Genomic DNA, 17,231 nt, shown 5'->3' with positions numbered 1-17,231 from the left:
TATGGATGTCCACTCTTTTCCTCCACTGTCATGGCATGAGTACACTGGATCATGAAAAAGTGGATTACACCCAACCGCTATATTTACTCGCGCTTATCCTGAGCCTCCCTGTTGGTGGTCACTGCTAGGCTTACTGCTTGGTACATTTACATTAGAATCTTGAAACTATTTTTCTCCATTTGTAAACGGTTCAACAAAACACACTTTTGTGCTTAGCAGGCTGTATCTATGCTTGCTTTTTGTTTTGGCAGAAACTTTAGATATATGTTCAGCGATACTATTTTGGTTAAACTTTGGTACCAACGGTAAATGATTGACCTTGTTTGACATTTCAGTGGTTTATTGGAACATTAAAGTCATCTTTCTCATACAAATTTGTGTATTTTCTTCTTGATGACAAAAGTAGTTTACATACACTCAAATCTTGACGGATGACACTTCATATACAGAATCATGGTGTTTTTATGGGTACTTTTGATGCAAAAATGAAGCAATTGGACAGCATTGGTGCAACTGGTCAAGTGGAGAACGCGGAAGTTTAAATGTTTTCAAAGTGTGGCTGTATTCTTAGCGTCTGACGGTAGATGGCGCCAAAGGGTAAGAAATATCCCCTCTCATTCCGTGCCCACTTCGTTTCGTTTAAAAAAAAAAAAGATCGTGGCAATTTTTCTTGATGTTAATGTCAATATGTTTTTAAACTACTCGTATATCTTGGAAATCGATTCATCCTGGTATTGTATTGAGCAATGTAAAACTAACGCGAGTTAAGACCTTTAAAATAGACTGGCTACTTACATTTTCATAACTTAAGTGGTAATATCTTATGGTAAATTACTAATTATATGTCAGGCGTTGGAATTTTAAGTGAAATACATCTTAGTATAGTTACCTTTAGATCCGGAACAAATATTTCCTTGTGTTGCTACTACGTCAGAGTTAGAGGGACGTCAACATGTAGTTCCCTGGTACGAGTGTCGCTTTTTAATGAGGATGCTTTCTGGTGCACTAAAAGTTACGCTGACATCCGAAGAAAAATATAAATACATTGACTTTAAAGAAAGTTACTGACTTTCAAACTGTTTTCACGGTAAGTGGCCAACGAGGAATTTGTCGTAACTGGACAGTATTTACATTGACAATTAATTGTTTGTGGGAGTGTGTCCCATTTATATCGCACATTATATTGCACTACTGGTTAATATGTTCAAGCAATAAAGGCCCATGACAAAGGACTGCTGTGTTTGTGTTTTTGGCGTAACAGGACAACACAAAGGATATACAGTAGAGTGTTCCCTTGCTACAATGCGGTTCATTTTACGCGGCCTTGTTATTACCTGGATTTGTGTGTGTGTGTATTTTTTTTTTTTTTTTTACTGTGGAAGAGGTTTTTTTTCACAGCGTATGAATCCGCATTGTGTTCCGTATGCTGATTCGCAAAAGGAAATTTCGCTCCGTGTTTGCGTCTTGTGCGGCATGGTGGATCAGCTGGAAAGCGTTGGTCTCACAGTTCTGAGGTCACGGGCTCAGTCCAGGACCTGTCCGTGTGGAGTTTGCATGTTCTCCCCATGCCTACGTGGGTTTCCTCCAACATCCCAAAAACATGCGACATTAATTGGACACTACAAATTGACCCAAGGTGTGATTGTGAGTGTGGCTGTTTGTCTCTATGTGCCCTGCAATTGGCTGGCAACCAGTTCAGGGTCTACTCTGCCTCCTGCCCATTGACAGCTGGGATAGGCTCCAGCACTCCCGTGACCCCTTGTGAGGATAACTGGCTAAGAAAATGGATGGATGAATGGGTTTGCGTCCTGATAGGCTAAGGGACTGTAGAACATTGTCAACTGCCCTAAGTACCGGGACTGCTGTTGCAGGGCGGCTGGCAAGTGTGGAAAGCTTTCTAAAAAGCCGTGACGCGTTGTGCTTTGGCTGCGGTACAAGTACTTAGGGCAAATGATCACGGCGGCAGCCCACCTTTCCCGTAACGGATCCCGAACCCTGCCGCATGGGCAATCGCACCTGCGCTCATTGCAGTTCACTGAAGTTTCCTGGTCATGGTTGTCAAGTGATCAAGTGTTAGTGCATTGCCCTCCTCTTTCTCAATACTTGTGTCCATTTCTTCCTCTTCTTCCGTGGCGATCCCGCACCCTAAGTACCGTGGCGTTTCGGAACACCCCCACAAAGCGTCACGGCTTCAGTTCTCAAATATAATTGAAGGTGGCATGTTTGTTTATGATAAGAATATTCTCGCCCAAAAGAAAAAAGACCCATAGGAGGAACTGTAAAAAGCGCCTGTGTCGCTATTAATAATTTCTTGTGTCCATACTCATAGATTGATCATCTATCCATCCATCCATCGATTTTCTTAGCCGTTTATCCTCACAAGCGTCGCAGGAGTGCTGAAGCCCATCCCAGCTGTCAACGGGCAGGAGGCGGGGTGCACACTGAACTGGTTGCAAGCCATTTGCAAGGCACATGGAGACAAACATCCACACTCAGAATCACACCTAGGGGCAATTTAGAATGTAACGTCGCTTGTTTTTGGGATCTGGGAGGAAATCGGTTTACCTTGAGAAAACCCATACAGGCACGGGGAGAACATGCAGACTCAACACAGGGGGGTCCGGGATTGAACCCGGGACTTCAGAACTGTGACAATGCTTTCCAGCTGATCCACCGTGCTGCCGAGATTAATCATTAAAATAAAATTTGTTGGTTCTAAAGACTCCATCCATCCATTTTCTTAGCCGCTTGTCCTCACAAGGGTTGCGGGGAGTGCTGGAGCCTATCCCAGCTGTCAATGGGCAGGGGGCAGGGTACACCCTGAACTGGTTGCCAACCAATCGCAGGGCACATAGAGACAAAGAGCTGGAGTGACAATCACACCTAGGGGCAATTTAGAGTGTCCAATTAATGTTGCATGTTTTTGGGATGTGGGAGGAAACCGGAGTGCCCGGAGAATACCCACGCGGGCATGGGGAGAACATGCAAACTCCACACAGTTGGGGCCGGGATCGAACCTGGGTCCTCAGAACTGTGAGGCCAATGCCTTACCAGCTGATCCACTGTGCCACCCGCTTCTAAAGACTATTTTTCTTTTTATAGGAAAATGCTTTTATCTGGTGCTGGATAAAGCAAAGAAATTGGATGGAGGAACATTTATGTATTTATTTGTCAAATAAATATTTTGGCCTTAAACAGGTGTTTATCTTTGGTTTCATTAATTGTTTTGTTCAACGCATGAAAAGAAGTGAGTTGTGGATGTTTCACCATGACAACGGCCCTGCTGACCCTGCTGTGAGCATCTCTTGAGGAACCATCCGACCTGGCTCCGTGTGTTTTTATTCATTTAATTTTTTGCCTTTTTCCAAAGCTCATTGGGGTTCATCAAGTGGACTTGTTTTGAAGATGTGGGCGATGAGAAGGTGAGGCCGCGGAGGTGTGTTGGTCTCCAGGTGGATCCCTTTGCGGAGGGCGGGCTGGAACTTTTCTGACACACTGAGTTCCTGAGGTATTTTGTTGCTGCCACAGCAGTTTTCATTCATGTCCAGAGAAGTAAATTTAACTGCAGTGAATGACCAAACTCGTCATGTGTGAGCCACAGAAGGACTAATGATAAGCGTGTGATCAAACATTGGAAGCCTGTACAAGTGCGTTTGCTGCCCAATGCATTCTGGGATATGAAGCATATTTACGGCCATTCCTTTGTTTAGCATATTGAGTTACAGGCTCACTGTTTTGTAGCTATTTGAGCGGTCATGAGACTTTGAATAAAAAATGAATAAACCTCAGAATTCAACCTCCAAGGTACAATTACAATACAGCGCTTTATTGACATTACATTAGAGCTGAACTAACTTTACACCTGTGCGATGGTTGAAAAAAAAAAGTTTGCCATCACTGTTATTACACACTTATTTGTCATTAATGTGTGTTTTGTTTGTTCAGAACATTTCTAGTTCTATTACATCCTATGGGAAAAGAAGTCATAATGGAATGTGTTTGACCTTGCGGGTTCCATCGCATTTGTAGTTTGTGAGGAATGCTGTTTAATGAAAGCCCAACAAGACATTGTGTGAAGTACAGGAAAGTACTCGTTTTTATTCCTTCATAATCAAACTTCACAAACAGCTTGAACTTGTACAATACCTCAGAGAGTGAAAATTACAAAAAAAGTGCTGGTAACATTTACAAAAATCATCCTTACTTAGCAACAATCAGTTTATTCTTCCACACTTTTTTTAGTCTTTTGTATTAAGGCTTAATACTTCTGTATAAAGTATATGCAAGATAAGTCTTCACAGTTTTTCGAAAAAAGTCACAATATTGTGTAACATAATGAAGCGTTTACGGCTATTTTTCTTTATAATAACGAATACACATCACTGGTAAATATATGTGAAATACAGGGCTTATTGTAAAATGGCAAGTTATGATACGGTTTGCTGAGATAAATTGATTCCACACACTTGTTATAGGAAAGTTTGCGACAACTGAAGCAGGAGGAGGGAAAAAAAAGAAAAATGATAAGTGTCAACAGTTGGGGAGATCGCCTCCAAACTTTGGCACATCCCACGAATGAACAAGTCACACAAATATGAGATTCCAAACGAAAAAATTGCTAAACTGGCATAAAGTGAAAGCATGCTGTGTAGTAAGGTGCTAAATTAGAGCTATTACATAGCCAGCCTTTTCTTTAAGAAAAAAAAAAAAAAAAAAGGATTCTTTTGTTTTTCCCCACGTGGACCGACATGAATAAGGTGCATTTTAAGACTCAACATGTGCGGTTTTTTTTCCTTACATGTTGACAAAATATTTAATAAATACAAGGAAAATTAAATTGACCAATAGTCTTGAGGCGACCTCATGATTTCCCATGAATTGAAAACCAATAATGCGTAATTCTTATCGTGGCATGTGAAAATAAAAGCTGTACTATAGTTATGGTGTTGCTTGTTCTGTTTTGTTTTTTTGATATATCACAACTTTTTTTGTCTTTTTAAACATTTTTTAAACACAATTTTGACTCTGACAAACTTGATGACTAAAGGAGATGTCATTGAAAGCCGAGATATATTCACAAGATCCTCAAGAAGCTGCACTGGTTTTGTTTACAGGTCGACAGATGAGCCAATCTACCCTCATGCATACTGTACGGTTTAAAGTGACGCAACAAGCTCGCTTTAAATAGTCTACATCACGAAACAAAAAGCAATTTGGTTTTTAGTGCAAACGCAATTGGCTGGCTTCAGCTTCTCAATAATAACAAGGAGATTACAAGAAGGCACGTACTTATGCTTCCTCGAACACGCAACATATTGAGACAAACCGGAACACCAGACAAAGCGGTGGGAACAGGAAGAAAAGCTACATTGCCGCATATCATGGTGACTTTCTTTTTTTTTTTTGTTGTTGTTGTTGTCTTTTTTTTTTGTTTTTTTTTTAAAAAAAAACACTAAACAATAATTTGTGTCAAGGTCAGACCTTAATGTTGGGACAAAAAAAAAGGAGATTTGGTGGATGCAGCCAATGAAATTTATATCACAAAAAGGTGCATTTTATTTTTGGAACATTCTAGATGAAAACAAAAACACTCAAAATGACCAAATAAGCAATGTTTCTTTGTTTGTTGTTTGTTTCCAAAACAATAGTTGATGAAGACTCAGAATGGATCCCTTCCCTCATTACATCCCATCTCATTTACCTCACATTAGTTTTTCATTTTATCCAAAAACAACCGCAGGAGGAAATGTCACTTTAATGCCCCTCAAATGTGGGAAAAAACATCAACTCTTTCCACGGACGCCAACAAACAACTATGGTTTCTACGAGGTGTAAAGTGAATTATATTGCTTTTTGATAGAAAAAGACCAAAATGAGTCTATAGTGCAAATTTCTTTTCTGGTTTGAGAAAGTGGAACAATGTGAGATTTAGTGATTATCGGCTTTACCATAGCAAGAAGGCGTCCTACCTGTCTGTCTGTCACGTGGAAAAATCCCTTTATTGATGTCTTGTCAATGCAATCGGCCACCAGTAGGGATGGGCATTGGACTATTGGCAAAATACAAAGTCATTATTCAAAGAAATCTACATTTGACGAGCAATTGATCTCTCCGTTAAATGTTCTAAACTCCTGGAAGCCAAACAGTGCACTCCATTCAAACGCAATTGCTTCACGACGACATTAACTAATGAGCAATTCCCACCAATCGAGGGAATTAGTGGCGTTCAATGAATGGGTCGATTACCATGCCGATCCCCCAGTTACCAGGCAACGGTTTGGAAGAGTGGGTCACCTACACGGGTATACACCCCTCACCAAACGGCAACCAAAGGAAATGTCTTGACGCCTCATGTTGAACAACTAAGCCCCGCCCCCTCCCACGTCCTGTGCAGTCATGTCTGTCAAATACATTGCTCAACTTGGAAATGTTGGAAAACTCACTCCAGTCCAGTGTTTGACAAATCATATTAGAAAAAAAAATGTCTGTGCACGCACATACTACGTTTAGAAAAATGCTTTCTCCTATTTCAGAACAGCAGTCAAAACATTTCAAACAAGCTCGTTTCATAACAATAATATTAATAAAACAAAAACTTGGAGGATAAATTACCAAATACAAACTTAATAAAACACATTACTGCAGCATATATCTCAGGGTCCTTTAGTCTGATGTCATCTTTAACTACCATTTACTACAACAGCTCCACTTCTGCCAAGTTTTTTTTTTCCAAGGGGGGGGATGTGGGATTTATAATTAGACAGAAAACCAATACAGGCAGAAACAAAGCCTAACAAAATACATACACAAGCAACATCTGATTTTACATTAAAAAAAAAAGCACGTCATCTCCAAACAAGATGACCAAAGGAAGAACAAAAAAGGATGAGGAGGTGCCCGTCTTGTAATTTGAAGCAATTTGTGCCTTCAGCATTAGACCAATTACCCCAATTCAAATTTCTATTTTGAGAGCATAGAATGAATTTTTTTTTTTTTTTTTTTTTTTTTACAGAAGTCTCGTTAAAAATTTGTGAGGAAAAACTTTGAAGGATGATATTTTGTTGTTACAAAAATATACTGTTTCGTAATGATCACTGTTTTGGAGCACATTTCGATTTCCTTTGTTGGTGCAGTGAGCATGAAGATATTTCACGAGTCAATATTTTCTCAATTTTTGGCTTCATAACCTACAAATATGTGCAAACTTAACATCTTGGTCCATCTCCAGTATAAATGGCTAAATGTATTTAAAAGTTGTGTTGTTAGATTTGTTGCTGTAGGTATAGCCTTTAAAATGTATAGATCCAATATTAAAAAAAAAGAAGTATAAAGAGTAAATCATTTTTTAAAACTGGAATCTATAAAATGTAATATAAAGTGAAGGTGAAGGGTCTCCATTGAATTAAAGGTGGGGGTGGTACACATATTGAACGCAAAGTGTTATGGTTTCATATTTCAAATATCATTGGGGTGTATGTTTTTTTTTTTAGATTTGTCATACAAATCTAATTTGGTCTTCAAGTCAAGACAAGCACAAAACTACAAGCAAACATTAAGCTCTCTGTCTTTAAATAAAGAAAAAAAAAATCAACAAGGAAAAAAAACCCAACACCAGATAAAGAAAAGTTATTTTCTCCAAAATACACTGGAATCTCAACCCTTCTTTTTTTTTTGTCAACCAAAATTGTCACGTATGCAGCTTTTAAATCGCCAATTGGGCTTCAAATAACTAACACGGCCCAGTGCGCCAATGTGTCCTTTAAGTCTTAAAAACAAAAACAATATAGATTGTCGACAGAAGTGCTCTGCTCACAGTGAGATTGCTTTGCGCTCTTGTGGCAAAAAGATAAATAACATATCAAATGAATTTAGGTTCATAACTTGTTTTTTTTGTTTTTATATTGTTTAAGGGGAACACTAGCTGGAATGTTCTGGATTGAACGGGAATGCGGTTGTGCTGCCAAAGAGCTGAGCTGAGCCAATTGCCATACTTGGCAAATAAAGAGGATTCTGATTCTGATGCTATAGAGCAGTGATTCTCAAACTGTGGTACCAGTACCGCAAGTGGTACATGGGCTCCCTCTCATGGTATGCAAAAGAATCAGATTACTTTATGTTCAAAATGTACATAATGCCACAGTAGTACATTTGTTTAGTACAGTTCATCCATCCATCCATTTTCTTTTGCCACTTATCCTCACGAGGGTCGCGGGGAGTGCCGGGGCCGATCCCAGCTGTCATCGGGCAGAAGGTGGAGTACACCCTGAACTGGTTGCCAGCCAATCACAGGGCACATGGAGACAGACAACCAATCGGACCTACAATCACACCTAGGGGCAATTTAGAGTGTCCAATTAATGTTGCATGTTTTTGGAATGTAAGGGAAACTGGAGTGCCTGGAGAAAAGCCACACAGGCATGGGGAGAACATGCAAACTCCACAAAGTTTGGGCGGGGATTTGAACCCCAGCCCTCAGAACTGTGAGGCAGATACACTAACCAGTCATCCACCAGGTCGCCATATATACATTTAATCATTTGAAATTATGTTTTCAAATTTTGATTCAGGTACCACTTATATGCAACCTTTTTGTGCCATATGTTTCAATTGAATTTCTAATCAAGTACATTTTCTATTTTACTCTATTCAAGCGCAGTGTTAAAGTTCAAACTGTGCACAACGTTATGGTGGTTGACACCAGTGATTCCTACATAAAGTACACGACTAATGTAGTCTGGTGTGAGAAATCAGCGCAAGTGCCGTGGAAAATTATTCAAATGCTCTTGATTTGTATGAAAATGATCATTTACCAATTCCAAATATCATTGTTTATCTGTCTATGCTCACAACATATAGTGACCGGCAGAACACTTCAATCTTCTTCCATTCGATGGCAGGAAGTACGACAAGCTTGTATAGTTAGAGAACTACTGCCGTAAAGACTTTGAACAGGACGACTACACGCAGGAGTTGGACTGATACGACAGTGGTAGCTGCTGCTTTAAGAAGAACAAAAATAAATAAATAACTGGATAGGGTTGTGTCATAATGGAGAAAAACCAAAGGCTGAAAAGAACATGATGTTAAAATGCGGGTGGATGTAGTGTGTGTGATTGACGGATGGATGACAGGGACGAGCTATCACGTTGCCGATATCATGGATGGTTATTTCTATTGTCAATGAAATTAAGCCTTTCAAAAAAGGATCTGTTTATACTCATAGCTGTTTTCTCCTAGTAAAAAATAAGGATGATGGAGGACTTAAAGAACCAAAGTGAAGGCAATCACTTCATTTGGTAGGACCTACTGTATGTTTAATGTGATTTTTAAGAGTAATTTACACAGTACTACTGTATTAGGGCCCTTTTGAAAAGAAAAAAAATACATTTACTTCAAGAATTAAGTTGCATTCCTAGGTGAAAAACAATAAGGATGCAGTTTTTACAAGAATAAAGTAGTCATGAAATGGTCGATGTTTTAAACATCTTAATGTGAGAGTTTGTGTGGCTCTGTTAAATTTACAATCGAGTGTTTTTAACAAATGTTTAACAGGAGTAACTCATTAGTGTACATGGCAGCACTCTGGAAACAAAGAGTGGTACTTTAATGTATAGCTGTTGAACTTAAGACTTTTTCATTATAACTGCAACTTTTATTTGTGAAAAATAAATACTTTGTTCTCATAGCACAACTATTCTTTTTTTTTCTTTTCACCATGGCCCTAACAGTTCTTTGTACTAATTAACAATAATAGTTTTAATGTTACGTGTTCCCACCCCCACCTAAAATTTTCAATTTGGCACACTGACCGGGCTGGAGAATCAAAGTGTGGTAATTAGTCATCAGGGGACACAATAATGAGCCCGTCCAAACCCTTTAATCTCACAGCCACACCGTCATCGCCATCCTAAAACTTCCATGTCTGACACAAAACGCTTTTATGGAGCATTTTGCAACAACGGAAATTTCTAATCTCGATTTTAAGAAGTCTCCTCCGACGAGGGGACGCTAAAAAAAAAAAAAAAAATGTCACGACGAGTTTCTTTATGCACGTCGCTCCACTTTCTGGCTGGATGATAAGATAAAGGATTCATCAACATTAGTTGAAGGAAATTGGCATCAGATTTGTAGACAATGGCGCCGTATCATTAAGTTCGAAGGGCACCTGGGGTACTTTGACCAAGTCAACTAAAGGGCCCGATAATATACTTGGAAGGTAGACCGTGACCAAGTGAACAGGCATAAACAAACATCTGGAGTTTGTTGACATTTGCAACTACTTCCAAGCCTGGGTAAAAAAAAAAAAAAAATCAAATCAAATCAAATACATTTTTAAGAAAAGTGCATTGTGTAAGGAAGGGCATCTAAGAACTGTCCCAAACAAATCATGTCAATGACTCGCTATGGCAACGCCCCCTGGTGGGACAAGCCGACAGTCACAGCAACAACTTACATTCATGCGGCCCCCACCACAGGTGATAAAGCCACCTTGCCCTCCGTCACACAGCGCGGAAACTAGCTCGCTCGCAACGAATGTGAACAACGTGCAAGAAGAAAAGCGCCGTTGAACTTTCGCAAGTGATTGTGCATCTTTGAGATCTTTGAATCCTCCACGCGGCGTGCATGTAAAACAACACCTGCTTTTCCTGTATATGAATAGAACATTTCATGTACTTTAAAGGGTTTGGATGCAGTCACAACCATCTGGTTTTGCTTGTATAAATACTGTCGTATATATATTTTTTTTAACTAAATAGAACATTGTGTATATATTGTATCTGTGCACTGTAGGAGAGAAAAACTATGAGAATTCTGTATAGTTGCTGAATGTACTGATAGGCACTTGACAGGCATATTCCCGATATCCCACAAGGAAAAATGCATTCAACTGTGTGGAGATGGTGATTCTTTTATGTACATTTATATTCACTGTATATATTTATATAAATATCTTTGTCAGAAGGTATCTGTTTCACACTGATGTGCGCTGTAAGGAAATAAAAAGCTGTTATGTATAATCTGAGTGGTATTTTAATCTTAACTGTGACTTAATTCAAGCTTGAACAAAGAAAAACTGATGGAGACAACTATGAAGAAGGACACTACAATGAAACCTCACCATTACTGTGTGTTCACCTCAATGCAAAGCCTATACTGTACTGTATGCATATGTACAGTATAATACACAGTGAAAAATATTACACAATTACTTGACTACCCTCAACCCAGCTATGTGAAAGTTATATGCATGTATTAACAACAACAACATACGGTTTGTGATCATCAGAACAAATAAACGGGATGAACTAAAGAAGTATCGTGAATAAATGAGGAATCAACTGTACTGCGAGAAGCACAAACATAGTACTGTAGACCCCGAATCTCTACACTAAGATAAACAAAATGTCATATTATTGGAGAACACAATATAAACATCTGCGAGATTGGTATCTAGCAATTAATAGGTTTTGTTCTGGAAAATTCGCCAACTTTCTGCAAAAAAAAAAACCCCAAACAAACAGAAAAGCTCCCTTAAATAAAACTACTAGAAATGCGCAAAGGACCATCTTTTCTGAACGGGGCTGCAACTTTTTTCAACCATTTTTACAATTTTTCTTTGCAACACAGAGAAAAGATTGAGAAGCCCCACCACGAGTATCTGAAGTAGAATAAAGCATATACTGTACTGTATAACTATGGACAGTGAAGCGTAGCTAATGCACACTGGGGAGGAGGAGAAGAAGAAGAAGAAGGCTCCTTTCCTTTCAATCTTATCATACAAGTCAACGAGTGATGGGAAGGGTTATTAGCCCTCATCCGGAGAGATTGGCTACTTGTTATTCCAGAAATCCACCACCACAACAACAACAAGAACAACATAAAAATGATAGCAAGACACTCTTATAGAGTAATTCTGAAATGAAAATATTGTCCAAAGCCAACGACAAGCTACTTAACCTACTAGTTAGACCATTGATACCACAAAGCTGGTTGTACTCATCTAGCTACAGTCTATAGTGCATTAGATATATGTGTTTACACAAACTATGCAAAAAGCGGGTGCCATGAAGGAATGCTAAATCACTGAATACGTACATTATTACACTGAAACATGTCTGGCTCTGCGCTGAAAGCTGACGTTTGTTTGGCAGTGTTGGCGCTCGAACGACGAGACGCCGTAAGCTGTGTGCCCAGAAATGTGGCAATACTGTTGGAAAAGAGAACTCGGCAGTTTGCTTACATAGACTATTTAGTGCATTGTCTGTTAAGGCAAGAGATGACCCTCCACGTGCTGTGTCAAGACAAATAGAGCACTAGCATGCAGCACATTTGCCATCCTGGCAGCGACAGCTACAAAAAAGAAAAAAAAAAAAAAGTGGGGGGGGCTGCACCATTTTTGTTTTAGGCTGATACGCACACCGTAAATGAGACGGGTAAATGTGAAACAAATGAGGGGAAATCTCACTTGCAGTTGGATGAAATTTTGAAAACAATTTGGACTTCCAACTCTCAGTTTTGGAGGTGTCCTATGAGCCCAAAAGGTGTGGTGAGGAGCCACTCCTCGTGTTGTACCTGCGCTGCATATTGCAAAGGAAGCCCTACAAGGTCAAAATATTTCACGTATCAACAGTTGGATTCGGCTAAAAGAGCACACTGACACGACGACACTCACTAAAGGAAGGAAAGGACACAACGGTGCACAACCCACAGACACATACAGTATTATCAAAGAAGCTGCATTCCATCACGTTTCCACACCCACCCAAAAAGTTGTACTAGGACGCATATGTCATCTATATTACACAAACACACAGGCGCGCACACACACACACACGCACACGATAATAATTGTATTATTATTATTATTAAAAGCGTGATAACAGCTGTTATCACCACTACCACCAAGTCAGACAGAAGTTGCTGTTATTATTACTTTCGCCGTTTCACCTTTTGGCTTTAAGGAAAATTCTGTCTCTTTAAAGAAATCCAAATGAATTATTGAGTTACAAGGAAGGGACTCCAGAAAACATGAAATTAAAAAAAAAAAAAAACAACAAAAAAAAAAAAAAACACTAAAACAGATGAGCACGTCGTGTTCCACATTTAAATAAATGCTTGCATGGAGACGGCACAAGTACTGTACAAACAGTATATATATTGATATACTGTAGGTAACTGCAAGCAATAACGAAAGCCAAGAACCGCTGAATTACTTTAAAAATTGAAACAAAGCTATGCTAACGTGAACTTTATAACCAAATGTTAGATTTTTTTTTCTAAAAATCCTCTTTTCTAAAACTATATCTCTGTTAACAGTAGTGCACTTATCGGTTTAAGCAGTGCAACATATATGCAAGAAAATAACGCAGTCCACTTATCAAGATTTTTTTGAAAAAAAAATTGTCCTGCTTTAAAATTGAAAAAAAATTAAATCATAGTCCATTTAAATTAACAAATGATTAAATATTAAGCACAGGCATTTTTTAAGAAAATGTGCAAAATAGCACACTTTTGTGTATTTATTTTTATATCTGCAGCACTGTGAACAACATAACTACAAAAGTTGTTTGCTCACACAAAAGAGCAAATTCTTCAGATTGTAGTTGCACACAGCTGCGTGTATGTCTATATACATAGATATATAGACACAAACACAAGCGCGCGCACACACACACACACACACACACACACACACACACACACACACACACACTACACTTGTATACATATGTAGGTGTGTGTGTGTGAGAGTCCTATTTCTGGTGAAAACTTTGAACTCCAAATATCAGCCTCAAGTGGTGTCCTGATGCATGAATGACATCTTAGCACACAAACTAACAAATCTAATCTGTACATGTATGTCCAAGCCTTTTAGAAAAACTGGAATGTATACTTGTCATGTAGAAAGCCCATCCACAGTTTGGGGTGTATGCATGTGTGTGCGTGTTTTCGTATGGTGTGTATGTGTGTGCGTGTGTGTATATATATGTTTAATAATTATGTGGGAGAGCGACTTGATTTTCTCCGATTTTTTTCCTTTTCAAAATGTTGCAGGCGATGTTGTTGAGGAGTGACTGACTGAGTGTTGCATTTAGCTCCCGTAGCTAGGAGAGCTTTGCAAAAGTCATGAACTGGTCCTATTCCACAATCAAATGGCGATTATTGCAAAAACAAAGTGGGATTCAAATTGAATGTCTATCTCTTTAAGACTGTTCACATTTACAGCCAGCCTAAAACGCCAAATAGAACGTGAATAGAAAATGAGAAGAAGAAGGGGGGAAAAAACACGTGGAATAATCGATAACAACAATAGCTTGAGAGACAAATCTTGTTTGAAAATCTACAGGCTATAACAGTCTGATGTAAGTGGAGGAGCAGCAAATATGAAGGAGAGAGTTTAGTCTTTTATTCCAGGCTGCTCTAACTGTGAATGGGAAAAGGCTGGGAAAGAAAATAGTATTGTCAAAGAAGGGAAAAAAAATCACTCATTTTATGATTGGCGCAGCCTTGACTAACAGTCTTTTAAATAGAGTAGTGGCAGTGTGTGCAAATGACTTCAGAAAAGTTTTTCTTTCATTGTTGTTGATTTTTTTTTACTGTCTCATCAACACAGTCTAATTTAGCAAACTAAACGATAAAAAAAAAAAAAAAAACGCTTGGACAATTACAAAACTATTATTTCTGCCATCTTTGACAGGAAGTGATTGAAATTTGTACCTTGACAACAGCTTCATTGTAAATGTTTTAATAGTAGAGGAATAAATAAAACCCAGTGTCAAATTCACTACTCTCTCTCTCTCTCTCTCTTTTTTTTTTAAATTGACTTTTAGAAGGCAATCTTGTGACTGTCAGTATTTTAGAGGGAATATGGTGCCCCACCCAGACGATTTTTTGTTATTGTTGTTGTAAATTATACCACAGTAAGTTTGGACATCTATCGTTTCCAAACTGGTCAGTATGGGTTCACAACTGCCATTTTAAATGGCATCACAAACACACCCACACACACACACACAGACACACACACATACACACACTGGGACACATGCAGATCAACACAGAATGACCACTTCTACTCACTCAAATTGATCTACACTAAAGGTGTGTTTGTGTGTACGTGTTTCTTTCGTAGGCCTTTCGGTAGTGTTCAACACATAAATCCATATTTTAGGAAATCATACATTTAGAGGCCTGTAGTTAGGATCCATCCAGTAGATCAATATCCAACTACTAAGCCTTAAGGCCACCATCTTTTTGTTTATTTAGAATAACAAAAAAGAAAATCTGCTTTTTTTTTTTTTTTTGGGAAACTTAATGTGCCAGTGTCTATACTCATTACTCTCCATACCTCAAAAGAAGAAAAGGAAAATCTAGTGCCATTTTGTTTGTCATTCTTTTGGAGAAGTTTATCTAGTTGTACTTATCCGTCGGAGACATGCATTCGCATGTGGTCGTTGAAGTGCTCCATTTGGTCGAACTTGACGGGGCAGACAGAACACATGTAGGTGGTCCCTTCTTGGCAGCTCGCCTCCGCGGCCACGCCCACTCCCGTTCCGACCCCGGGCCCTTCTCCCGCACCTCCGCTCACGGGCATGGCGAGGGCCACCACCCCGGCTCCGGGCTCGGGGACGGCCATGGGGAGGGGGATGGGGATGGAGACGGGGCCCGGTGTGCCGGTGGCGCCGGTCAGCCCTACGATGGCGCTGCCTGTGCTGTGCAAGGCCATGTGGCGCTCCAGCAGGGTTTTGTGGGAGAATTTCTTCTTGCAGATGACACACTCGTAGGACTTCTCGCCACGGTGCAGCCGCATGTGGACGTTGAGAGAGCTCTTCTGGGTGAAGCGCTTGTTGCAAATGCTGCACTGGTAGGCCCGCACCCCTGTGTGGGTCACCATGTGTTTGATTAAGTAATCCTTCAGGGAGAACGAGCGCCAGCAGATGCTGCACTGGTGAGGTTTCTCTCCTGTGTGGGGCATGCCAGACAAACAAAAAAAAAAAAGAGAGAGAAGAAAAAAACATTATTAAAGCATTTTCTTTTTTTTGACTTAAATGCAAAAAAAAAAAAAAATGCCCAACAGCGAACAGTCACAAAAAACTCTGAAAATGCAGCTTTGACATAATTAACTATACACTCATCGGGCGAGAGAGAGAGCGAGAGAAGAAAAAAAAACTCATGAATGTAAAAATGTTTTCCCTCTCCTTAGCTGGGGCTGAAGCTGCTCCATCTGTTAATAGCATCAACAAACACATGTAGAAGCCAACAGCGGTCATTTACACAAATCTGCAACACTGTGCATGTAGTCGGCATGAGAAGCCAAACAGAAGGTGTCCGGTCCCCAATTCCATTAAAGAATATGAGCTCGTCAGCAGCTGACAATTCAAAGTTAAATGCTCCTGCTGACTTCATCTAGTGGACGCCTCAAGGCCGCACATGGGGAAGCATTAAAACTCACTTTGTGTCTGGCTAGAGAGACATTTATGTCTACACTTACTTTACCTAAATTGAAATTAAGAGCATTCTAAATTCCACATTATTGGATTCCCATTTTACACAAGGAGACATATTTGGTATAGTTTGCAATTTAAATACACACCTACCTTTTGCCTAATTTTTAAAACAGTCATTTTCAATTTACAGTCGTAGAGGATGGCCTCAACAGAAAAAGCACCCTATTCCTGCTAAGAGTATTAGTATTAACACTAAATGTTATCAGTTTGGAGTTTGACATCAAATTGCCTTTTAGAGGCATAGGGCCAAACATTTTATTTTTCCACAAATCACAATTATATATATATATATATATATACATATACATACAGACTAACACACTATCACTAAATGCTATAGAAACGATTATAATTTTAAAAAGAGTAAACATTGTAATGTGCTCAAGTCATTGTCTACGGTTTAATTTCCAGGAGTTGTAAAGTGACATGTGCTCCAATACTATGCTGTTAAAAAGCAAAAGTAACTAAAAAGGAAAACAAGAGACAAATTCCAAAAAAAAAAAAAAATAGGATTGATATTATCAATTTTGTTATCATCATAGTTGTTGGAGCTCCTTGACATCAGTGACTCATAAAAGTTGCAGCAGCCATGCAATATTTGATTGTAGTCTTTATCTCTGCTAAACTCGAACTGTAAATGATGAAATAGTGCTCACGTTTGCATGCATTTATCACTTTAACAAGTAACCATATCAATCTACATGGTTCATGAATTTGTCTGCT

The 17,231-nt window shown here is 39.1% G+C and overlaps 1 protein-coding gene across 2 annotated transcripts in view; it reads right to left on the bottom strand.

The window, feature by feature from the left end:
• Positions 1 to 5,102: 5,102 nt before the first annotated feature.
• The window catches only part of zbtb20 (zinc finger and BTB domain containing 20), a 34,256-nt gene continuing 22,127 nt past the window's right edge, over positions 5,103 to 17,231 (bottom strand). For both annotated transcript variants that reach the window (XM_061803222.1, XM_061803223.1), the window contains exon 4: positions 5,103 to 15,963. In XM_061803222.1, coding sequence (XP_061659206.1) covers positions 15,422 to 15,963 — 542 coding nt within the window. In that variant the 3' untranslated portion in view covers positions 5,103 to 15,421. The remainder of the gene's footprint in view (positions 15,964 to 17,231) is intronic.

This window comes from Syngnathoides biaculeatus, chromosome 18, assembly GCF_019802595.1.
Source record: "Syngnathoides biaculeatus isolate LvHL_M chromosome 18, ASM1980259v1, whole genome shotgun sequence".
In the NCBI taxonomy this organism is placed as follows: Eukaryota; Metazoa; Chordata; class Actinopteri; order Syngnathiformes; family Syngnathidae; genus Syngnathoides; species Syngnathoides biaculeatus.
The sequence above is the reverse complement of the archived record's forward strand: the minus strand, read 5'-3'. Positions and strand labels throughout refer to the sequence as shown.